This window comes from Cynocephalus volans, chromosome 1 (assembly GCF_027409185.1).
Source record: "Cynocephalus volans isolate mCynVol1 chromosome 1, mCynVol1.pri, whole genome shotgun sequence".
Lineage (NCBI taxonomy): Eukaryota > Metazoa > Chordata > Mammalia > Dermoptera > Cynocephalidae > Cynocephalus > Cynocephalus volans.
Genome location: NC_084460.1, coordinates 41,108,920 through 41,132,930, shown reverse-complemented (window position 1 = coordinate 41,132,930; position 24,011 = coordinate 41,108,920). Strand labels below are relative to the sequence as shown.

General features: G+C 52.0%; 4 protein-coding genes across 6 annotated transcripts; 3 read left to right on the top strand and 1 right to left on the bottom strand.

Moving 5' to 3' along the window:
- Positions 1-2,406: 2,406 nt before the first annotated feature.
- PLTP (phospholipid transfer protein) lies at positions 2,407-12,625 on the top strand. Its single transcript, XM_063078094.1, has 16 exons — positions 2,407-2,484; positions 3,091-3,201; positions 3,288-3,387; positions 3,997-4,125; positions 4,419-4,574; positions 5,599-5,662; positions 5,753-5,816; positions 6,771-6,862; positions 8,115-8,291; positions 8,382-8,441; positions 9,693-9,857; positions 9,951-10,018; positions 11,359-11,401; positions 11,503-11,566; positions 11,653-11,729; positions 12,166-12,625. The coding sequence occupies exons 2-16, from the start codon at positions 3,102-3,104 to the stop codon at positions 12,295-12,297; spliced, it is 1,491 nt and encodes a 496-aa protein (XP_062934164.1). The 5' UTR covers positions 2,407-2,484; positions 3,091-3,101; the 3' UTR covers positions 12,298-12,625.
- On the bottom strand, positions 12,418-18,883 carry CTSA (cathepsin A). 2 transcript variants are annotated; one of them, XM_063078107.1, is made up of 15 exons: positions 18,593-18,883; positions 18,206-18,387; positions 17,910-18,021; positions 17,598-17,648; positions 17,420-17,506; positions 17,024-17,179; positions 16,594-16,685; positions 16,139-16,223; positions 15,471-15,562; positions 15,311-15,389; positions 15,084-15,226; positions 14,322-14,397; positions 13,388-13,477; positions 13,086-13,190; positions 12,418-12,863 (listed from the first exon to the last, which is right to left on the bottom strand). In XM_063078107.1, exons 1-15 carry the CDS (start codon positions 18,644-18,646, stop codon positions 12,780-12,782), a joined length of 1,488 nt encoding a protein of 495 aa, XP_062934177.1. In that variant the 5' UTR covers positions 18,647-18,883; the 3' UTR covers positions 12,418-12,779. The 2 variants fall into 2 exon arrangements, with proteins under 2 accessions (XP_062934177.1, XP_062934187.1); XM_063078117.1 differs by lacking the exon at positions 18,593-18,883 and adding an exon at positions 18,551-18,583.
- Positions 18,688-21,515, top strand: NEURL2 (neuralized E3 ubiquitin protein ligase 2). 2 transcript variants are annotated; one of them, XM_063078140.1, is made up of 2 exons: positions 18,688-19,748; positions 21,273-21,515. In XM_063078140.1, the coding sequence occupies exons 1-2, from the start codon at positions 19,007-19,009 to the stop codon at positions 21,386-21,388; spliced, it is 858 nt and encodes a 285-aa protein (XP_062934210.1). In that variant the 5' UTR covers positions 18,688-19,006; the 3' UTR covers positions 21,389-21,515. The 2 variants fall into 2 exon arrangements, with proteins under 2 accessions (XP_062934210.1, XP_062934220.1); XM_063078150.1 differs by having other exon boundaries at positions 18,688-19,752.
- Positions 21,516-22,487: 972 nt separating this feature from the next.
- Positions 22,488-23,662, top strand: SPATA25 (spermatogenesis associated 25). Its single transcript, XM_063087813.1, has 2 exons — positions 22,488-22,542; positions 23,031-23,662. The coding sequence occupies exons 1-2, from the start codon at positions 22,488-22,490 to the stop codon at positions 23,660-23,662; spliced, it is 687 nt and encodes a 228-aa protein (XP_062943883.1).
- Positions 23,663-24,011: the final 349 nt, after the last annotated feature.

The following is a 24,011-nucleotide window of genomic DNA, read 5'->3' as shown; positions in this document are numbered from 1 at the left end:
CACTAGGGACACAGTGTTGAACAAAATTCCAGCTCTCATGGAGACAGACATTAAACAAATAAATATGCAAGAAAATATTAAAGGGTCATAACATCTATAAAGACAATAAGCCAGGCTGATGTGACTAAGAGTAACTGCTAGAAGGCAGGGAAGGAGGCTGTCTCAGAATAAGCACTATTTCAACTGAGAAAAGAATGACAAGAAGCTTGCCGTGGGAAGATCAGGTGGAAAAGCATTCCAGGCAGAGGGAACAGCAAATGTGAAGGCCCTGAGCAAGAATTTGCATGTTCAAGGAGCAGAAAGGCCAGTACCGCTGGAGCAGAATGAAAAAGGGCGAGGGAGGTGAGAGAGGCCCCATCACATGGGGCCTGGAAATCACGTCATGGAAGCAGGAGTTTATTCCCAGTGTGATGAAAAGCCAATGATGGCTGATAATGCTACTGACTGTAGCTAATATTTTTTGAGCACTTACTAAATGCCAAGTGCTTATTGAACTCTTTCAATCCATTAACTCATTTAATCCTCACAAGCAACCCTAGAAGGGAGGTACTTTGATTATCCTCATTTTACAGATGAGGAAACTGAGACCCAGAGAGGTTAAACCACTGGCCCAAGGTCATATAGCTACATTTAGAGCTCATTGGGGCTGTTGTGGGGACAATGAATTGCAGGAGACAAGATCCTGTAAGAAATAAAAATTATACAAAGATGGGATTTGCATTTCAGTTGAGAGGAAAGAAAACTAACATCCACCAGATTTTCTGCTTGAGCCAGGTTCCTTCTGGGAAGGTTACTAGAGTTCAAAGGCACATAAAACACTTCCTCCTCTGGATACCCTTAGCACTTTCTCTTTCCCCTCATCCACCCTTTCTGCCTTGTTTGCTTGTGGTTTGTGCCCCTAATCATAATACCTAGATAGCATTCATTTGGAACTAATGGTGTGCCATGTACCATGCCCGGCACATGCACTGTGCTCATTTAATTTATCTGTAATAAACGTAAATTATTGTTTCCATTTTAGGATGAGGAAATTAAGGCTCACAGTGCTTAAGTAAGGGTCCAAGTTCATCAAAGTCATATACCTGAACACCTAAGAATTTTTTGGCAGCTGGCTGGTAAGGTGATACAACCCTCGACCTTGGTGTTATAACACTGCACTGTAACCAACTGCACTAACTGGCCAACCCGTCTAAGAATTGAAAGCCTAGGATGTGTGGGCTGGCCGGTTAACTCACTTGATTAGAGCATAGCCTTACAACACCAGGGTTACTGGTTCAGATCCCCAGCCCTGCCAGCTGCCAAGAAAAAAGCCTTGGATGTGAACTCTGGTTTGTCAGACACAAGAGGCTAAGCACATAACTACTGGGCTATGAAACTTACCTCCCACTCTTCCATCAACAGTCTATGGGTACTTAGCAGTCACAGAATTGCCTCAACCTCTAGTTTCCTGCTAACGAGGGTTCGTAATAGTGCCAGCCTCACTGTTTGTTAAGAAGGTTAAATAAGTTAACCTAGATCTAAGGTGACTGACCATCCTGGTTTGCATGGGACTGAGTGAGTTCCCAGGAACAGTTTCAAAACCAGGAAAGTCCAGGGCAAATCAGGACAAATCAGTCATCCTACTTAGATGAGTGCTTGCTGCTAAAAACATGCTCATTAAACATCGTTATTGCTTCCCCTTTCCTCTCTCATCCATTTGACAAGAAAAAGGTTAGGAAGTTCCTACTCTGTGCCCTGTGGGAGGAGCTGGGAATCCTATGGGCAGTAAATGGGGGGTACTATGCTGAGCACCTAGCTCTAACGGCTCACAAAAAAATCCAGTGTGGTGTCCTCCTGGGCTGAGAGCACTTGCTTGGACTTGTTTTCCCAAGTGGATAAGGTCTCTGGGCCCTTAAGGTCCCTATGTAATGACATACAGACAGTTGTAAAGCCCCATAGAGAAGTCAAGCAAGGAGAGGTCTTCAGATGATTGCGAGCGGAGGGAAAGGGAAAAAAATGTGCGTTGGGCATTGACTACATGCCTTGTTCTGGGTTGCAATAAAGGCCTAAGGGGTAGTGCCCATCATCTTGCACATTTTGCTGGTCAGTGACCCAAGTGATGTGACTTAGCCAGGATCATGCAGGAAGAGGTGGATAATTGAAATTTGAGCCAAGGTCCCAGCGAAGCGGGGATTGTTGGGACTAGGTGGGCCGACTCTTGCACCTCCCTTCCTCTTGCTAGGCTTAGGTCCCCCACTTGTTTTGACAACGGCCGGGCTTGTCACGGGGCTCCGTACAACCCTCTCCACCCTCTTGGCTGCCAGCGTCCCGCCCCTTCCCCTCCCAGCCCCCGAAGGAGGAGGGGAGAGCGGGAAAGAAGAGGGGGGTCCGGGAGGCCCGGCTTTATAAAGGCGCTGGAACAGCGCTGCCCGCCAGACCCCGCCGCCATCCTCTGCGTTGCCCGCCGCCCCACGTGACCGCGCCGCCTCCCAGTTCCACCGCTGAGTGAGTTGGGGAGCGTCCCCAGACCCTCGCCCAGCCGCGTGGTGCACTGAAACGGGGGGTGGGGACGACAGCAGATGAAGGAGGGCGTTGAGATGGGGGAGCACTAGGCAGAATCCTTAATGAGAGGGATTTAAGACCCGGGGAAGTCGGAAGGCCCAGGAAACCTCAATCCGGCCGGCCACCAGCTCTGCTCCCCGGGCGCGGGCCGGGAGACCGCGAACTAACCCCAGGAATGCGCGTGCAGTCGTTGCCATGGCAACGAGCAAGCCTGCGCCCGCCCATCGCTAAAGGAAAGGGGAGGTTGTTGGAGGGGGAGGGGGTCAGCGCTGGTTTCCAGGAGGTCAAAACTCATCACGCGGCAGTAGCACGAGGGAACCGAGGACGTCCCCTCCCCCATGCCCCAAATCCTCTGGGAGCCAGAGAGCAAGTAGCATAGCCTCTTTGAGCCTCAGTTTCCGCATCTGCCAAATGGAGGCAAGATTATTGGTTCCAAGTTCCCCGAAGAGTTATCTGGAGGGTAGCGATCTGGACCAGTCCCCTGTTCTGGTTGAGCGTCCAAGGAGTGGGTTTTAGCGGCCTGGCTGACTCCCGCGACCCCTCCCACAGGCCCGCTCGCCATGGTCCTCTTCGGGGCCCTCTTCCTAGCGCTGCTGATAGGCGCTTACGCGGAGCTCCCGGGCTGCAAGATCCGCATCACCTCCAAGGCTCTGGAGCTGGGTAAGGCGCGGGGGCGGGCTGGGCAGATGGCTTTGGGGTCGCCCCAGCAGTGAGCGCGGGAGCTGAGGGTTTTGCGGTTGCCACAGTGAAGCAGGAGGGGCTGCTCTTTCTGGAGCAAGAGCTGGAGACCATCACCATTCCGGACCTGCGGGGCAGAGAGGGCCAGTTCTACTACAACATCTCTGAGTAAGTGAGGGATTCGAGTGGGGCTTCGGGATCCTGGGCGGGGCCTCGAAGGTGAAGGCAGGGCCTAAGAAATACGTATGGTCTCCAGAGACTGGATAGCTGAGTGGAATGGGGCGGGACTTAAGAAGCTGGATGGGACCAAAAAGACTGCTATGGTCCCTGCATAGGCGGGACCAGGCAGGTGGGCGTGGCCTAGAAAATGTATCTGGGACCAAGAAGGAAGCAGGACTGATGGAATTGAGGAGTGGCCAAAGAGCACCAGGGGGATTAGGATATGGGGCGGAGCTTAGGTGATGGAGGCAAAGTTTAAAGACCAGATCTAGCAACCCCAAGGTGTGAGAGGGCAGAGGGTACAAGCCACAAGACTTCTAATAGATGGAGTGAAGCTCCCTTTTAACACTTGCGACAGGAGGCACTAATATCTGAGCCACCCAAATCCAGGTTTGAGCCACCCAAATCCACGTTGGGCACTTGAGGGGCAATGGAAGAATTCATTTCAACCACCCCAGCTTCCTCAGGCCCGGACCGGAAGAGGAGGGAATGAATTTCCTATGGTTGGGTGGCGTCCTCTCTTCTTGACCCTGTGTCTGATTCTGAGGCTTCCCACAGGGTGAAGGTCACGGAGCTGCAGCTGACGTCCTCTGAGCTCCATTTTCTGCCGCAGCAGGAGCTGATGCTACAAATCACCAATGCTTCCTTGGGGCTGCGCTTCCGGAGACAGCTTCTCTACTGGATCTTGTGAGGACCTGGCATCTTCAGGGGAGTGGAGGGTGGATCAGGAGGACTGGGGGTGCTGTGGGGCTGTGAGCAATCCCCTAGAACCTTCTGAGTTTCAGTTTCTTCATTTGTACAATAGGAATAATCATACCCACTTCACAAGGGTTGGTAGGAGGGTTTGGTAGAATGTCTGATAAACTGCACAGAGGTGAAGCCTTAAGGGCTATCATGATGAATGCGGGCAGGAAGGCGGGCAATGAAGACAATTAAGCTCCCAGAAGGGGTAAACGTTAACACACCCCCACCCCCGGCAGCTATGATGGGGGTTATATCAACGCCTCGGCCGAGGGTGTGTCCATCCGCACCGCTCTGCAGCTCTCCCGGGATCCCAATGGGCGGATGAAAGTGTCCAATGTCTCCTGCCAGGCCTCTGTCACCAGAATGCATGCAGCCTTTGGGGGCACCTTCAGGTAAGCTCCATCCCCAATCCTAGTGCACCCCCTTTGAGCCCCACAGCCTATTTTCCAGGTGCAGTGCAAAGTGCACAGGATTGGCAGTCAGACCAACTGGGTGCAAATCTCAGCTCCACCTCTTCCTGGCAGTGTGAACTTGGGCATGTCACTGAAGATCGGTGCCTCAACTTCCTCATTGGTAAAATGGGGATGATTATAGAATCTATTTTATAAGATCATTGTGAGAATTATTTGTGTTAATATGTGCAGCAATGTTTAGAATAGTACCTGGCATATGATAAATGCTTACCTAAGTCTAGCCACTTGGATAAGAGTAGTTGTAAGGATTAGTATGCACAGCTGGGCATGTAATGGGTTCTCAAGAATTGGTAGCTACTGATAATGATAAAAATAATAACATAACTCCAGGTTCTGGGCTGAAAAGGGGACTTAGTGCTGGTTTTGGAAGAGGGTGAGAGAGAGAAGATGGTGGATTTATCATCTGATGTTGGTGTACTGTCAGTTTTTTTTTTTTTTTTCCAATTCAGCAAAGAAAGTGTATGCCAGGCCCTGAGGATTCAGAAAGGAGCTCGGAGCCTAGCTGGAGGGGCAAAACATTTGTCATTGGGGCCTTTAGAAAGGGACCAAGAAAGTACTCTGGGGATTCAGAAGAAGGTGATCTGGGACGACTGCCTGGAAGAGGAAGCATCTGAGCCCAGATTGGGGGAAATACGGGGTGGGAGCCGAGGATGGAAGGGAGGGCATCAGGATTTGGGGATGCTAAGAGCAGGTTTGAGCAACTGTGGGGGATTCACTTAGCTGGTAGGGGCAGGGAGTAGTGGAAGAGGTCTTGAGAATCAGGCTGGAGAGGATTTGGGCCTGGATCTTGGAAAACCTTCGTGGAAGAGCTGATAATTCAGGCTGAAGCTGAGGAATTCCACCCCCTCTCCCTCAACCTTTCTCTGGTCACTGTGATTTCTCCTGGGTCTGGATAGGGGTAGGGGCAGGGTCTGGGCTCACCTGGCCTCTCCTCTCTTTGCAGGAAGGTGTATGACTTTCTTTCCACGTTCATCACATCAGGGATGCGCTTCCTCCTCAATCAACAGGTGTGGGCAGTGGCAGGTTGGGGGGTGGGGTGCAGCAGGGGTGGGCGTGCCCCCTTTGAGAAAGCCCTGACTCTGACCTCCACCTCCCAGATCTGCCCTGTGCTGTACCATGCAGGGACTGTCCTGCTCAACTCCCTCCTGGACACTGTGCCTGGTGAGTTGGTGCCAGTGGGGATAGGCTCTCTGGGCCAATCCCTGGAGTTGGTGTGGGGGTGAGGGGGAGGCTGACCGTGGAGCTGTCATGCAGCATCTCGGAGTAGGACCCTTCCAAGTCCTCCTTTTGAACAGTTCTGGGTTCAAATGTGGACTTTGCTGCTGACTTGTGTGTGACCTTAGGTAAGTACGCACTTTTCTCTGGGTCTTGGTTTCCTCACTTGGCTGGCAATGCCTCCTCCCTGGGGTTGCTGAGAGGGTTATCTGAGGGGATGGTTGTCAAGGTCCTCAATATGTGCTTGCTGATCATTCGGTCCCAATTTGCCTTCATCACTTGACACTTAATAGGTGCTCAATTAACATGAATTCCCTTTTCCCTGGCTGTGACCTCTATTTACTGTGGGGCAAAGAACTTGTCCCATCACACCCAACACACAGGGCATGGGAAGGGAAGGAGGAAGCAGGGAAAACCAAAAAGAGAAAGGAATCCCTTGCCATCTTGTTTAGTGATTTGATGAAACCCCTCTAGCAGTAATAATAGAAGTAGTAGTAATAAAAATAATATTAGGGGGCCGGCCTGTGGCTCACTCGGGAGAGTGCGGTGCTGATAACACCAAGGCCCCGGGTTCGGATCCCATATATGGATGGCCGGTTCGCTCACTGTCTGAGCGTGGTGCTCACAACACCAAGTCAAGGGTTAAGATCCCCTTACCGGTCATCTTTAAAAAAAAAATTTAAAAAAATAAAAAAATAATAAAAATAATATTAGGTAACATTATTGAGCACTTAATACACACCAGGCCCTAACTGCTTCCCACGTAAAACTAATTTGACCCTCATAACAACCCTATGAGGGAGGTATCATCATTTTATGGAGGAGACACTGAAGCCCAGAGAGGTTGAGCAACTTGCCTGACATCACGCAGCTTTGAATGACTTGAGCCCCTCCCTGCAGTACGCAGTTCTGTGGATGAGCTTGTTGGCATCGACTACTCCCTGCTGAAGGATCCTGTGGCTTCCACCAGCAATCTGGACATGGACTTCAGGGTGAGCTGCTTGGGCTGGTGTATGTGTGACTGCTGGCTTCCTGACCAGACTCCCTCCTCCTCCCCTAAGTTGCTGGTTGTATCTTCTTAAAGCACAGCTCTGATGAGGCCACTCTTATTACTGAGAATGCTGTTGCTACAGAATTAGGTTCAGCCTTCTGGGTCTGGCATTTGGACCTATTAATCTTTTTTTTTTTTTTTGCGGCTGGCTGGTAACAGGAATCAAACCCTGGACTTGGTGCTATCAGCACCATGCTCTAACCATCTGAGCTAACAGGCCAGCCCACCTGTTAATCTTGTCTGGCCCCCCCTTTCTAACTTCATCTTGTTTTTCTGCAACTATTCTTTGCCAAATACACCCCTCGCTTCCCATCTCAGGGCCTTTGCTCATGCCTCGCCTTCCCCACCTCCCCTGGAGGAGGTGGAAATAAAGCTCTATGCATGTAATCTCATCTCATCCTCTCACTAACAGTGTCCTCATTTTAGCAATGTGGATACTTACTCAGAGAGGTGACATCACTTGCCCAAGGCCACATAGCTAGTATGTAGCCACTACCTTTGCTCCTCCCAGAGGAGTGTAGCAGAGTTTCAGAGCACAGACGAGCTAGAATGCCTGAAGTTCAGCTCCTGGCTCTGCCCCTGCCAGCTGTGTGACCTGAAGTGCCTGTTTCCTAATATGTAAATGGAAATAATGCAGTAAGAAAACATACCTCATAGGGTTGTCACATGGATTAAAGAAGGTGATCTAGGGGCCGAGCCCGTGGCGCACTTGGTAGAGTGCTGCGCTGGGAGCGCGGTGACGCTCCCGCCGCAGGTTCGGATCCTATATAGGACTGACCGGTGCACTCACTGGCTGAGTGCCGGTCACGAAAAAAAAACGACCAAAAAAAAAAAAAAAAAAAGAAGGTGATCTATGTAAAGGGCTTAAAGAGTGCCTGGCATAGAATAATTACTATGTGTATGTAGACGGTAGCTATTATTACTGCCATCTAGTTTTCATGGCCCACTCAAATGCCACCTCTTCTATGAAGCCTTTCCTGATCCTCCATTCTCCAGCCTGATGGATTGCTCCCTGGCAGCACTCCACGTGCCCTCCTTCCAATGCCTTTTAAGTGATGTGCTTGTGAGTCCCCCAAGAGCAGCAGCTTGGTCCGATTCTCCACAGTGCCTAGCATGGTGCTAAGAGACATCTGCTGTCAGTCTGGGTTCTAGGCCTGTCTGCCTTGACCCTGACCCTGATCCCCCAACCCCAGGGGTCCTTCTTCCCCCTGGCCGAGGGGAACTGGAGCCTCCCCAACCGGGCTGTGGAGCCCCAGCTGCAGGAGGAGGAACGGATGGTGTACGTGGCCTTCTCTGAGTTCTTCTTTGACTCTGCTATGGAAAGCTACTTCCGGGCGGGGGCCCTGCAGCTGTCACTGGTGGGGGACAAGGTATGCCAGGGCCTGTTTGTGGGATGGGCAAGAGGGGGCCCATGATGGAGCTCCTGATGACCCTGCCTCACTCCCAATTTCACTGTTCAGGTTCCCCACGATCTGGACATGCTGCTGAGGGCCACCTACTTTGGGAGCATAGTTCTACTGGTGAGCATTGGTGGGAGGTAGGGATCTGGTCAGGGTTGGGGGGTACGCCACCTACACATCAGTGAGGGGACCAGTGGGTTGCAGGTGGAGGCCCCCAGTGGCAGCCATGTAGGAGACAGAAGGCCTGGCCTCTTACCTGTGGCCAGGTCCCCTTACCTTGCCACACCTGTTTACAAATCTATGAAAGCAGGTTGTTACTTCCCACTCTGTCTCCTTCACAGAGCTGTTGTGAGGATGGTAGAGAACCCGAGCTTGGCATATATAGGAGCTTTAATAATGATTAATGTATTCTTCTCTTATTTCCTTTGTTTGATGGGGAGAGGCATGGGAGTTAAAAATTTTTGAAAAAATACTTGCTAACATTAAAGGACATGTCCTTGGTTCAATTTTGTAAATGATAGAGCAGGAATTTGAACCTGGATTTGAATCTGTGTAATTCCAGGTCACACTTGCTTTCTCCTCTGCACTACATGGCCTCGCGAGGGTGTCGTGAGAAAGAAATGAATTAGTACATGTAAAGTAATCAGAACAGCAACTGATACAGAGTAAGTGCTCAGTTAGCACTGGCTGCTATTATTATTGCCGTTGTTATCATCAAACTTATGGCCAAAAAGAAAAAAAAAAAAACACTTGTTGCCAAGCAGTTAAGAGCATGGACTCTATTGCCAGACTGCCTGGGTTAGAATCCCAGTTCTGCAAATGAGTAACTGCATAAGTTACTTAATCTTTCTGTGCCTCAATGTCCCCTTCTCAAAAAAGGAGATAGCAAGAACAAAAAAGAAAGAATAAAAAAAAGAGAGAGAAAAGAAAAATGGGGATAACAATAATACCTGACTCACATGGTTGTTATGAGGTTTAAATGAGCTAACACATATGCCGTGAAGAGTCAGCCCTTGAATCTGATAGGATTCCTTCGCTGCCTGCAGGGGAAATAGCACAACAGTTTAGAGAAAGGAGATGTGGCAAGGGGCTGGGACATTAATGCAGAAAGGCTGTCCTTGAGGAGTCTGGATTGGAGACGGACTCTGAATATTGAGGAGAATTTAGGAAAGCAGAAGAAGGAAGGAGACTTTGTGTGGGCAAAGGCACAAGGGTGGACCCAGATCTGAAGGGTCGTGGAAGCCAAACCTGTCTTTGTATGTGCAATCTCTGGGCTCAGAGGGCAGAGACTGAGTCACACTTCCTTTCCCTTCCACCCTGGGGACTGATGAGGGAATAGAGCCCTGACCGCCCTCCCTACTCTGTCCGCAGAGCCCAGCAGTGATTGACTCTCCACTGAAGCTGGAGCTGCAGGCCACAGCCCCTCCACGCTGCACCATCAAGCCCTCGGGCACCACCATCTCCGTCACTGCCAGTGTCACTATCGCCCTGGTTCCGCCCAACCAGCCCGAAGTCCAGCTGTCCAGCATGATCATGGTGCGGGCCCCAGAGTGGGGGCTGCCAGGAGTCAGGGAGAACTGGGCTGTAGACCTTTCGGGTCTGTAACACCCCCTCCCCACCTTCCCACAGGATGCCCGACTCAGCGCCAAGATGGCTCTCCGGGGGAAGGCTCTGCGCACGCAGCTGGACCTGCGCAGGTATGCAGATGGCCGAGGATCCTGAGCAAGTCCCTAACCCCTCTGTACCTCAATGTCACCAGGATAACCACACCTGCCCAACAGAACAATGGAGCTAAAAGTCAGTCATACCTATAAGCCACTGGAGAGCTGGGGTCTGTCTTTGCTAATGTGTACAAAAGTGCATTATTAAAGTGTAACTCCTCTGCGTTCTCTCACCACCCAGAGGCAAACAGAGCAGGTGTTATGAGAGAGGAGGGAATGGGTCCAGCAAGGTTAAATGACATGCCCACAGTCACACAGCAGAGGATAAGAGCGGGGGTTATAGCAGATACCTCAGCACAGTATAGCTTTGTGATCTTGAGGCAAGTTATTTTATCTTTCTAAGCCTCATTTTCTTCTTATTATAAATACCAGTAAAAGTAGCATCTACTTTCAAGGGCTGTGCTGTCCAATATGGTAGACTCTAGCCACATGTGACCATTTACACTTAAATTAATTATAGGGCTGGCCAGTTAGCTCAGTTGGCTACAGCACAGCCTTATAACATCGAGGTCACGGGTTCGGATCCCCAAAACAGCCAGCCACAAAAAACAACAAAAAAAAATTAATTATAGTTAAATAGTTCCTCAGTTGCACTAAGCCACTTTTCATTGTCATATTTGGCTTGTGGCCACCACAGTGGACAATACAGATAAGGAACATTTCACAGAAAGTTCTATTGGACAGTGCTATTCTATGGAGTTAAATGAGAAAATGCAGGGTAGTAAAGAGCCTAGATTCTAGAGGCAGGTTCTGACAACAGCTGTGTGACCGTAGGCAAATTATTTAACCTCTCTGGGCCTCATTTACCTTATCTATAAAGTACAAATCATAGTGCTTACTTCTCAGGGTTGTTATGAAGACTAAATGAGTTGGTATTTTAAAAAAAAATTTTTTTTTTTCTTTTAAAGATGACCGGTAAGGGGATCTGAACCCATGGCCTTGGTGTTATCAGCACCACACTCTCCTGAGTGAGCCACGGGCCGGCCCCTAAAATATTTTAATAATATTTAACTTTTTATTAACAGGCATAGTATCTGACAGGGAGTAAACCCTGTGAGTTTTGTTAAGTAAAATAAACAATACCTGCAAAGCTACTAGAAGCCTGGCATATACGAGTGCTCAACAAATGGAAAGTAGCAGACTTGGGGAAAAGGAGACCCAAAGAGGGAGACATGACTCACCCAAGGATACACACCTGAAAAGTGGTACCACCACCTGGATAGGTGTATAGATGGGACATCAAAGACTGAAACTCAGGGACCTCTGGTGGGTAGGTTCCAAGCTTCATGCCCACTGGGCTCTTTTCTTTCCTGCAGGTTCCGAATCTACTCAAACCAGTCTGCACTGGAATCTCTGGCAGTGAGTTGGGAGTGGTGGGTGGGCCGGGGCTGGGGTTGGGAGTGGGCAGCTAAGGTGAGCCCACCACTTGCTGCCCTGTCTTTACCCCTCCTCCCTCCCAGCTGATCCCGCTGCAGGCCCCTCTGAAGACCATGCTACAGATTGGGGTGATGCCCATGCTCAATGGTAGGGTTGGGGGTTGTGAGGAGGGAAGAGTAAAGGCGGGGGGGAGCTGGGTGGGCCCAGACCAAGCCAACTGCTCCCACCCACAGAGCGGACCTGGCGTGGTGTGCAGATCCCGCTACCTGAGGGTATCAACTTTGTTCGCGAGGTGGTGACGAACCATGCGGTGAGTGGTGGCATGATGGGTAAGCAGGGCAGAGCCTTCTCTATAGCTCCCCAGTGCCCTCCATGACTTGACCCCAGCTCCTCCCTTACCAATTGCCCCTCCCACTTCAATCTGACATCATACTCTTCCAGCCCTTTCCACAGGCCATGACTTCTTGGAACACTATTCTCCAATATCATCCCAACACCTGCTAATCTTTTGGGTTTTAGCTAAGTGATCACCTCCTCCAGGAAGCCCTCCCTGATGCCCAATCTCTGCTCCTACGGTCTCTGTTTTAACACTCTTGACATGGAATTATGAGAATTGCTTTGCTGCTCCATCTCTCCCACTAGATTGAGAACTCTTCAAGGCCAAAAACTCTGTCTCTTTCTCTCTAAACTCTGGCCTTGGTAACTGAATGAATAGATAAGACTTCCCTCTCTGCCCCACTGCACAGGGCTTCCTCACCATCGGGGCTGACCTCCACTTTGCCAAAGGGCTGCGAGAAGTGATTGAGAAGAATCGGCCTGCCAACGCCAGGGACCCTTTGGCATCTAGTGCCCCCCCGTCCTCCACGGCAGCTGTCTGAACCCTCAGTCCCTACCCTGGCAGCTGCCATTCAGGATTCCAACCCCTCTCAACTCCTTCCTCTCCCCCATCGCAGTCCATACTATCCCTGCTAACCCACAGTGCCACAGAGAAGACAGCGTTTGAAGCTGTACTCAATTTAATTCCATTATCAGTCAATCCATCAATTAGTCCGTCCACTCCCCCCCACCCTGGGGGGCTGTCCTGAGCTGCTCTGTTGGGTTCCTGGGAGAGGATCAGTGCACCAAGGCATTCTTTAAGCAAGGAGGGGCCAGGGACTGCTGTGGGAATAAAGTGCTAACTTGCCCCTAGACTGTCTGTGAGGCACTGAGGCCCAGTCTGGGGTGCATGGGGCTGTGGGAAGTGGAGGGGCAGTTCTGAGGGCAGGGACCTGCCCCGCAGGTGCATTTTCTATAAAGAAGGACATTTCTCCTAGCAGGAGAGGTGCTCAATCAGGAAGTGGGGAGCTGGTCCCTGTCCTCATCAGTATGGCTCCTTGTTGAGGAAGCGGGAGAACATGGTGAAAGCAGCTTCAGGCTTGTCGGTGGGGACCATGTGTCCGGCGCCCTGAGGGGCAAAGCTTTGTAAGATTCTGACCCTCACCCTTCCTTCCCTACAGAACCCCTCACCCCAGACACTTCCTTCCAAGCCTTTTATTCTTCCTACCTGCCCTGCCCCCCAAGATTTGCCCTTACAGGTGCCAGATGGTAACCCAGCATAAAAGAAAGCTGGAGGGAAAGGCTGGGTGGGCACTGGCCTCAGTCATCCCTCCCCAGGCCCAGGCCCTACCTTGATAGTGAGAAAGGCAATGTGGGAGAACTCCTTCACGAAGCCAGCGATCTGCTCCCCGCTCTCCCTGTAGTTCACTAGCCAGGGCCGGCGCTGCACCTCCATCTGCCCCACAGGAAAGACACCAGCCTACAGCAGCCCCATCATCCCTCCTCACAGCTGCCAGCAAGACCTCAGAGACTGGGAACTACTCTGCAGGTTTGCCCTCTGTTGGCCAGAGCTAAGCAGCCAGCCACTCCTAGGGTCAACTGCCAGCTACCCCTACACCCAGCCTTATCCAGGGTCAGGAATCCCTGCCTTACCTTCTGGTTAAGGGAATCCACAAACCACTCATCTCCCATGAAATTGCAGGCCATGTCCACATCTCCGTTGTATATTAGGATCTGGTATCTCTAGAGCAGAAGAGGTGGAAAAATGAGGGGTCTGGTACAAGCCCAGACTCCAGGCCTTCCCTTGTTCGAGCCCTACCCTTCAGGGATTCAAGAGGCCCAGCCAAATGGTATGAACCAGGAAATTCTCATGTTTTCTGGCTGTTTACTACATGTCCAGTGCTCTAATGAACGCTTTACTTAGTAAGGTAGATACCATTATTATCCCCATTTTACAGATGGGGAAACTGAGGCTCAAGGCATTTAAGAAACTTGCCCAGGGTCACATGGTTAGTAAAGGGATTTGCACCCAGGTATTCTTACTCCAGAGCCCATGCTCTTAACCACTGTGTTAACCTGGTCCTAACCTGGCTCTGCCAGTGCTTCCTCCGTGACCCTGGACAAAGCTCTCTCCCAAGCTGGTCCTCCATTTGCCCATTGTGACATGATCCAACAAGCTCTTCTCACTCTAAAGTCTCCTTGGCAGACCCCTTGGTCTCCTACAGCAAAACAGCATGGAATGGGGACAAGCCTGGATTCAAATCCTGACCCTGCCAACCACAGGAACTTGGGCACGTAATTTCACCTCTTAGAGTTCTGGCTTCTCATGTCCTGTGGTGGGTTGTAAAGGGGCCCCCTGAAGGGTAGCCTTTAGATGAGAAGAGCTTGTTGGATCATGTCACAATGGGCAAATGGAGGACCAGCTTGGGAGAGAGCTTTGTCCAGGTCATGTAGGAGGCACTGGCAGAGCTGTTAGGTTAGGACCAGGTTAGCACAGTGGTTAAGAGCATGGGCTCTGGAGTAAGAATGCTGTACTACTCCAGGGTTGTAAGGTTGCTGGTGGATCCAGCTGTGCTGCCCCACTCACCTGTGAGGCAAGCAGCTTCAAGTACTGGGAGTTCATGTTTTGGTACAGACGGCGGTACTGTATATTCACCAGGAAGCTGCCGGGACCACGTGGGCAGGCCCCAGGAAGACCAGGTAGAGGGGAAAAAGAGTCAACAGATTAGACCTTCTCTCCTCTCCCCAAGCTCCAGCCTAGGAGGCAGACAGGGTTTCAGTCCCTCTTTGGGTATGTCACCTCTCTATGACTTACTTGGATGGGGGCTGGAATTCAGAGATCATCAAGCCACCCCCATTTAGAAATGTATAGGAACGCTTTTTGGTTGTTACAATGACTGGGGTGCAACTGGCATTTAGTGCCCAGGGGCAAGCAGGTGCCAGAGTCACAACATATAACAACAGGTTAGAGCGTGGGCACTGACCAATCAGAACAGAACTGAGTGGTCCGTGCTATGCCAGGCATCAGCCTTTTACTCATGGGGGTCATAGGAGATCTGAGCAGCTGTGGATTGTATTGGAGTGGGGGTTGGGACAGTGTCTGTCTATTTACTAAATGCCATGGAAGTAATTGATATCAACAACCAGTGTGGCCATTTAAGAATGAATTGGCTGAATGTCAATAAACTTAGGAGTCAGGGATGGTACAATCCTACACAACTTATTTTCATGCCCCAAATGCCCATCGTGCCCCCACTGAAACCCTAGCCAAAGGATCTCTGGGAACCTTTCGATGCCCACAAGCCCAACAGCCTGTCACCCCGAGCCCTGCATGTCCACAGAACCTCACTTGCACATGTCCCAGTGGGGCAGCTGCTCGGGGATGTGGAGGGCCTTCCGCACATAAGGGTTGTTGAGGTAGGTGGAGGCAGCTGTAGTGTTGGTGCAGGGAGGGTCCATGCGCACCCTGTCCCCAGAACGCAGCAGTAGTGCCTGAGGGGCACAGACAGAGAGTCAGGGTCTTTGCTTCCCTGCCTCACCCCATCCCACCTGGAGGAAGCCCATGCCCTTGCACACCAGATGCCATGTTTTCTTGATTGGCAGGCGAGTGAAGATGTTGCCAAAATCCTGGACCACAAGTGTGTTCTCCTCATACCTGCAAGTAAAGTCGGGGGGATGGGTGCTGAGCCTCCAGACAGGACTGGGGTTGGCCCATGGGGCACACAGCAGCACCTACCTTAAATGGCCGGGCACCCCCCCAGCACATGGGGCATAGAGGTTGTAGATGTTGAGGCCGGAGTTGCTCACGATGCGGGACACTTCCTGAAGCTGCAATGAGACACCGAGCCACCACGCTTTACAGATCCCAGGCATCTCCATGGCCTCACTCACTTGTCCCAATATTTACTGCTTTCCTACTTCACCTCTTGTCATCACCCTTCACCCTACTTTTTTCACAGGCAGGGCACCTGAGGCTCAGTGGAAGGAATCTTCCAGACCTGGGTCCATATCCTAGCACCACTCTTTCTAGCACTGTGACTTCAGGCAAGTGACTACAAAATCCTTGGCTTCATGTTTCCTCATCTCCCTTGAAGGAGAATCTTGAATATTATTAAATAATCAGTATAGACATAGTTCAGCACAGGGCCTGGCACAGAGCAGGTGTTTGATAAATGTGAAGTCCTTTTCCCCTTGTAGGGGTTATAGGATTTGCCTAAAAAGTCAGTGGAAGTGGTGATAGTAGGAGTACACACATAGACAAGTGTCCCAGGGAAAAAATTGCTGAACGGTGCAGGATAGGAAAGCAATGGGAAATGGAGGAAAGGGAGTCCCCAAGAAGGGGATGTGGTCCTGTTCTCAGAATTAAGGGTACTAGGACTGATGCAAAGTGGGGGAGAACCTCACACTGGTCACGCATTCCGGGTCTTTGCTGTCATAGAAGTTACACTTATTTTGAGAGCAGCAGTGGGTCTGGAGGGAAGACCAGAGCCTGTAGAAGATCAGAGTGAAAAGTGCTTAGGCCCATGGTGGGCAGTGGGTGGGAACATTCCACCTGTAACCTCTTATCAGGACTTGACCCCAGGGGACTAGGCAAGATATCACAAGATGTAGCATGTAGGTCACCCAACCTAGCTCCCAAAGAAGCTGCCCCAGAGCCACATAGATAGCCCTCCTTAGTCCCTTTAAATTCTGATATCTATTCTTTGGCCTTTCAGCACCAAATTCTCCCAGCTACCCCAGCCCCCACCTTCTGGTCATAAACCAGGGTGGGGCCTGGCATCTCAAGTGCCTGGAGGACAGATCTGAGATTTCACAACCCGTCCCACCCTAGAGATTGCCCAACTGCCCCTCTTCTGTACCTGTTCCCCAGAAGGCCGTGGTAGTAGGCAAAATAGACCAGGGAGTTGTCATTCTGCTCGTAGGAGGAGAGTCCATTGCCCACGGCCAGCCCCTGTGAAACACCCAGGGTGCTCAGCTCATCTGGAGGTTGAGGAGGAGAAGCCTCTCTTGACCTACACTCAGGCTTCAGCAGTCCGGAAGCTGAAACCCAGGGTGGTTTGTGGGAGTGGATGGGTGGGGGATGCCATTCAATGTAAAGAACAGAGCTGGCAGCCTGGCAGGTGAGCTTCCTATTGTGGGAAGCACTCAGACTGAGACAGGGCAGCCAGTGGCAGGGAGGTTATGGAGGAGGCTGAGTTGGATGGGGCTGCTGACCAGAATGACTTTGCTAACTGCAAGGCCACAGGTGGCCACAAGGTGCCTCCCTTCCCTCCCGCAGGGGCTCTGCACCTGAAGGTTCATGCTGGGATCCTGCATGACCAGCACAGCCAGGGTGGGGATGTAGATGCCAGCATAGCTCTCTCCCGTCAGGAAAAATTTGTTGTTCTTGTACTCCGGAAAGAGGCGGAAGAAATCTTTAAGGGCCTCATAATTGCTCAGGGCAACCTGGGGATGACAGGATGGAGGGAACTGGGAGGCTTTGGTATTTGAGCTGGAAAGAACCTCAGAGATAATGACACCAACTCACACTGTTTGTAAAAGAGGAAGTGATTTGGCCATAACCATACCACACAGCTTGTGACAGCCAAAAAAAAAAAAGGCCCCAAGGCCATGCTCTCTGCCCCCCATCATGCCACCTTTTATGAACCAGGGAGGTTGCAGTGGGTGGGCAGACACTAGACTCACCTCAGTGTCATTGGTCGCATAAGACTTGTCATCAGAGTAGGAGAAGCCCACCCCAGCTGGAGACTCAAGGTACAGCATGTTGGCAATCTAGAGGGGAGGAGGAAATGAGCTGAAGAGGGTCCCCAACCCCATCTAAGTGCCCAGTCACTCCCACAGGACCCACAGCTCAAGGCTATACCAGGTTCCAAGAATAGGGATTGTACTCCAAGGTGACACCATCTGGCTGGATCTGAGGAGGAAAGAGATGGCCGAGTAAGTCCCAAAGACCAAGTGGGTGGAGGGAAAGAGCTAGGCACTTACAAATGGACAGCGCCCCCTGAGAAGTACAGATGAATAAACCAATGGTACAGATGAAGAGATTAGAGCTTAGGAAGAGAGCTTTTTGGAAAAATCGCTGTCTTTTTCTCCCTCTTCCCCAGCCTTTTCCTCTGGGAATTTGCCCCTTCCCTCTCTGCTGAGTTAAGGGAGGAGAGAGCTGCTGTCCACTCACCAGGAAGGGACCGTGCTCTGTGAGTAACCCATCTAGGGAGCTGCAGCCAGGACCCCCGTTGAGCCAAAGCACTACAGGACTGTTCTCGGGATCCTTCTGGGACTCCACAAACCTGGGGGGTACAGGGTGGGTCAGGCAGGGTTGTTGCAGGTGGAGGGGCTCCTTCCAGCTCTTCCGGCTCCCAGGAGCCATCAGAGGTCTTCAGAAGTACCCCCTCCCGCCTCCCCCTCCTTTGGTCCCCCCGTGAGCTTCGCCGCACTCCCTCTCAACCCCGCCCTGGGAGGCAAGGCGCAGACCAGTAGTGGAGGTGCTTGGAGCCGGAACCTCTGAGGTGGCCGGAGAACTGGCGGAAAGACGGCTGCTTGGCCAACCCCGGGAGGCACTGGATCTCGTCCTGGGCGGGGGCTGCCTCGCCTCGGGGCGCCCAGGATACGAGCAGCAGTAGTAGGAACAGCGGCGACAGCGCGGCTGGGGCCATCTGCGGGAGGAAGCAGCGGGCGCCTGCTGTTTACGCGCTCTCGCTCCTCAGCGCTTCGGTGCAGCCCGCCCCTGGGGAGGAGCTGGCGGCGCATCTGCGAGGGAAGACCCGCCGGCCCCAGCCCCAGCTCCCACCCACTGAGCCTCCTCCGCTGCGCACCGACCCGGGGCTCAGGGATCCCTTCCAGCCTCCGGAGTCCCCTCACCTCCGATCCCCCGTGTTCGTGCTGTCCAGGAAGCGCCCGGAGACTGCAAGTCATGTGTACTCCGAGTCACGTGAGCTTCGGCGTCACGAGTCCTCCTCAGGCCCCCTGTTTGGTCTCTGAGGGCGCGGGCGGTGTTGGCGGTCAATGCCGAGTCAACGTCCGCGGGCATCGCAGGTCGTAGCCCTGGAGCCCACGATCAGATGATCCGGATTTAGACGACCAGGTGCCCCCAGCTTCCCGGGGATCCCGTTCTTAGCTGGATCGCTGAGCAAGCGGCGCTAGGACCTCTGGGCAGAGCCTCGGGGCAGTCAGGGGGGAAATGGCTTACATGGTCCCCCTCCCCCCGCAGTCACCTTCTGAGCCCGCTGCCCAAAATAGCCCCCGGCGCCCGCTGGCCTGCCTCGTGGCCGGGAGATGGCTGCTGCCTCCGACCGCGTGGAGTTGGGTGCAACCTGGGAACCCACGCGCCCGGAGCCCCCTCCCACCCGCTTCCACCCGGTGCACGGTGCCAACATTCGCGTGGACCCCTCTGGGACGCGGGCCACGCGCGTGGAGAGCTTCGCCCACGGCGTGTGCTTCAGTCGCGAGCCGCTGGCCCCTGGCCAGGTGTTCCTGGTCGAGATCGAGGAGAAAGAGCTGGGCTGGTGCGGGCATCTGCGCCTCGGCCTGACTGCGCTGGACCCCGCCAATCTGGTCGCCGTGCCAGAGTTTTCGCTGCCCGATTTGGTCAGCCTCGGCCACACCTGGGTCTTCGCTATCACGCGCCACCACAACCGCGTGCCCCGGGAGGGCCATCCGGAGGCAGAGGTAGCGGGCCCCAGCCGACCCCCGACCCTCCTGGTAGAACCATATCTGTGCATTGAGCAGTTTCGCATTCCCCGGGATCGCCTGGTGGGCCGCAGCCGGCCAGGGCTCTACAGTCACCTTTTGGACCAGCTCTATGAGCTGAACGTGCTGCCTCCGACCGCGCGGCGCAGCCGTTTGGGCGTTCTCTTCTGCCCGCGCCCGGATGGCACTGCCGACATGCACATAATCATCAACGGCGAGGACATGGGTCCCAGCGCCCGGGGGCTGCCAGCTGCCCAGCCCCTCTACGCAGTGGTGGACGTGTTTGCTTCCACCAAGAGCGTGCGCCTGGTCCAGCTGGAATACGGCTGTAGGTATCCCGCCCCCTGGGCAGCGACCCCTCCTGGCTCCGAGTGGGGACAGAACCTGCTAGGACTCCTTAGCCTGCTAGCTAGGCCTTCGTCTGTCCAGCACTAGTTTAGAAGTGGAAAAATCTATCTTCAAATTGCATCTTTGCTTGTGATCTTGCACAAGTCACTCCCTGGCTCTGAGCCTCTGTATCCCCATTTCAGCTAAGATGCCCTGCAACCCTTGCAGGCCAGCCGCCAGAAAAAAAAAAAAAAAAAAAAAAAGATGCTCTGCAAGTTCCCTTTTAGTCTTTCTTTTTAAAAAAAATTTTTTTAAAGATGACCGGTAAGGGGATCTTAACCCTTGACTTGGTGTTGTCAGCACCACGCTCTCCCAAGTGAGCCAGGGGCCGGCCCCTTCTCTTTTAGTCTTGACAATGTTTTCTGTGTTAACATAGGACAGGGGCCTGACTGGTTAGCTCAGTTGGTTAGAACGCCACCTTGTAATACCAAGGTCAAGGGTTCAGATCCCCATACTGGCCAGCTGCCAAAAAAGCACACAGGGCAGGGATTCTAAACAGTTTGTTGTTGTTGCTGGCCAGTATGGGGATCAAATCCTGGACCTCCTGAACCTTGGTGTTTTTTTTTTTTTTTTAAAGATGACCGGTAAGGGGATCTCAACCCTTGGCTTGGTGTTGTCAGCACCATGCTCAGCCAGTGAGCAAACCGGCCATCCCTATATAGGATCCGAACCCGTGGCCTTGGTGTTATCAGCACCGCACTCTACCGAGTGAGCCACGGGCCAGCCTGAACCTTGGTGTTTTAAACTAATATTTAGATCTTAGGACTCTGAGAATTGTGTGCTCTTTTATTAGAAAAATGCTCATAAGTTTGGGCATATCAGTTTAGAGGCATCACAGACTCCAGACTGAGAACTTCTTTTTTTTTTTTTTTAAAGATGACCGGTAAGGGGATCTCAACCCTTGGCTTGGTGTTGTCAGCACCACGCTCAGCCAGTGAGCAAACCGGCCATCCCTATATAGGATCCGAACCCGTGGCCTTGGTGTTATCAGCACCGCACTCTACCGAGTGAGCCATGGGCCGGCCCCAGACTGAGAACTTCTTAATCCTGAGGTCTGGTTCATTATAGCCCCATTAAACCCTTTATTTATACCTCTGATCACATTTCATGAATTCAGTGAACTAGAACCTGCTCTGTGCCACACCTGTGCTGAGACTGCAGTTGCACATATAAATCAGGCACTATCCCTGCCCCCAGAAGCTGCTAAGTGAGGGGGAAGGGATTGTGCTGAGTGTTATAACAGAAACAGGGCTGCAGCATTGTGAAAGTTCTCAGGAAGAGTGCTTATCTCAGGCACATTAATAGTGTCATGAAACAGGCTGGGTCCAGAGAGCAGAAAAGACTTGCCCAAGTTAATGGCAAAATTAACTTGGACCAAGTTAGGTACCAAGACCTACATCTTCTGGGTCTCAGCCTCAGACCCGCCCTCCAATTCAGTTTGCCTTTGGCAACTTTCTTTCCACAGTGCCATCCCTGCAGACTCTGTGCCGCCTAGTGATCCAGAGGAGCGTGGTGCACAGGCTGGCCATTGATGGGCTCCACCTGCCCAAAGGACTTAAGGATTTCTGCAAGTATGAGTGAAGGCCTGCAGCCACGCTGGAATAGGACCACAGGAGTGCATCCTGGCCCCAGAGCTATGGCTGATCTGAAGCTGGCCACAGTGCTGCCAGCCAGGACCAAAAATAAACACAGCCCATGCTGACACTGATCACTGGAGGGTCTCTTTGCCCCTGCAGCCTATGAAAGGTACTTCTTTTAGAATCACTGCAGGTTAGCAGGTCAGAGCAAGAGAGCATTTTAGGCATCATCTAGACCAGTGATTCCTAGCCTGGCTACTCGTTAGAGTTATCTGGGATACTCAAAGAGTGCTTATGCCCCGGACCCCATATATAGAGATACTCATTTGATTTGTCAGGGGATTAGAGCTATATATTGTTTTTGGTAAAAACTCCTCTGGAGATTCTAATGTATAGCCAGGGTTGAGAAGCAATTCCCGAGAATAGAGGTTTCACCTTTGTCATATTATAACCACTTGAGGAACTTTGAAAAATAACTGATACCTGGGTCTGACCCAGGCATTCTGATTTAATTGGTCTTGGGATGAGGCTTGCCATCAGGATTTCTCAAAGGTCCCCAAGAGATTCTAATGTGCAGCCAGGGCTTGAGAACCAGCACCATAGACCAACTATTTCATTTTGCAGATGGGAAATTGAGGCCCAGAGATGAAAATATATTTGTCCATTGTCCAAGATCACACAGCAAATGATTGAATGCAGAATATTCCTTGTCTCACACTACAGGGAACAAAGTACTAGACTCCTCTATTTGTATCTCTGATGATTTGCTTCCATACAAATGATCTCAATTCATCCTCACAACTCCTAGTGAGGTAGTGGACAGTCATCAGCCCCTCTTTACAGATGAGGATATCAAAGAACAAAATTGTCCAGGTGACTTGCCCAAGGTAAGGGCAAGAACCTAGAACACCCTAGTCCTGGTCCTGTGCTCTTTTAACCCTATCATATTGTCAAATACAGGTTCTAGAATGAACAGGTCAGTGCTGTGAGGTAGGTTCCTTGTGTAAAAATGTGGGACTATGAGGTGACATTCTAGAAGGGTGGAGAGGGTAGGACAGGAGGCAGATAACTATTCCCTCACAAACAGGGGCTTTGGGGCAGCCATGTCCTACTTCATGTCTCCACAAACTCATCCAGGTCTTCTGCCTTCTGGCCAAGGTGAGAGGGGGGCTTCTGGAACTGGAGGGAGCACCACAACTTCCCCTGAGAAGTTGCTTTCAGGCTCTGGGGAGGTGGAGGTTGTGCTGGGCATTCTGGAGTCAATTTTCTTAGAAGAAAAGCCATTCCAAGGCTGGCCAGTTAGCTCAATTGGTTAGAGTGAGGTGTTGATAACACCAAGGTAAGGGCTCCAATCCCCCTACTGGCCAGCTGCGCCCCCTCCCAAAGAAAAACCATTCTAAAAGTCATTGCATCAATAACAACCCACATGCTCACTCATTTATTCAACAAACATTTCTCCATCACCTGCTCAGTTTGGGGACTGGAGGTATGGATATGAGTAACACCTAGTTCCCAACCTCTAGACAGTCCTCTTGGGCTGGTCTTATTTGCTCCTGCTCCTAAGATCTGCTCCTATGCCCTGCCCCTCAGGGCCTCCTCCTTGAAGAAACTAAGAATAACATCCCATCTCATTCCTGTCTCTGCAGGTGGGGCTGCTTCTCCAGGCTCGTCCCTCAGCCTCTATAGTCCTGTAGAGCCAGTGGTGGTGGCCTCTGGTGGACTGGGCCCACTGAGCCAGAAAGCTGAGCAGGTGGCACCTACTGCCCAGGCCTGGGGCCCAGCCCTGGCAATGCTGGAAGCCACGGGCTGCCCTGGGGGGGCTAGCTGGGAGACACTGCAGAGGAAGGAGTACAGCCAATACTGCCACAAATTCCCCCACACAAGGCAGCCAGAGAGCTTGGGCTGGGAGGATGGCTGCTCCAGAAACAGAGCTCCCCACCTGGGTGGCCCCAGCAGGTCTGGGTCGCTGCTGCTGTATGGGATATCACCAGGAATTCTGCCGCTGCCCTCTGAGGCAAGGGGAAAGGAGGCCAGCTCCCAGCCTGACATCTGCATCCTTACCTTGGCTATGATGATTGCTGGCATCCCCACCGTGCCCGTCCCAGGCCTGCGGGAAGAGGACCTGGTCCGGGCAGCTCAAGCTTTCATGATGGCCCATCCAGAGCCAGAGGGAGCTGTGGAGGGTGCATGGTGGGAGCAGGCACACGCCCACACGGCCACTGGGCAGATGCCCCTAGTGAGATCCAGGAGGGGCCAGCCTCCGGGCTTCCGCTTGTAGCTGGATGAAATAGCACCAGACACATAGGGTGGCTTCTCTGTATGGTTATTGGGCAGACAGGTTTGGGGGTTGGGGGGCCTATGGCAGGGATGGGGACAGGGTGGTGGTTGAGCTACTCTGACAAATTCCAGTCCTCCCTTAGGGTCCAGACCCCAGGAAGTTTCTCTAGATACCACTAAGACAGAAGATAGGTCTTGTCGGATAAATACTTGAAGCACAGGGGGCCCTGTTTGGAAAAGTAGAGGCTTACTATCACATTTGTTTTGAGGACTTGATCAAAATCTCTTGTATAAAGTCCTAGGCAATGTGAATTTTCCTTTTGTCTTAAATTTCCCAGTCTGTTTGTTGA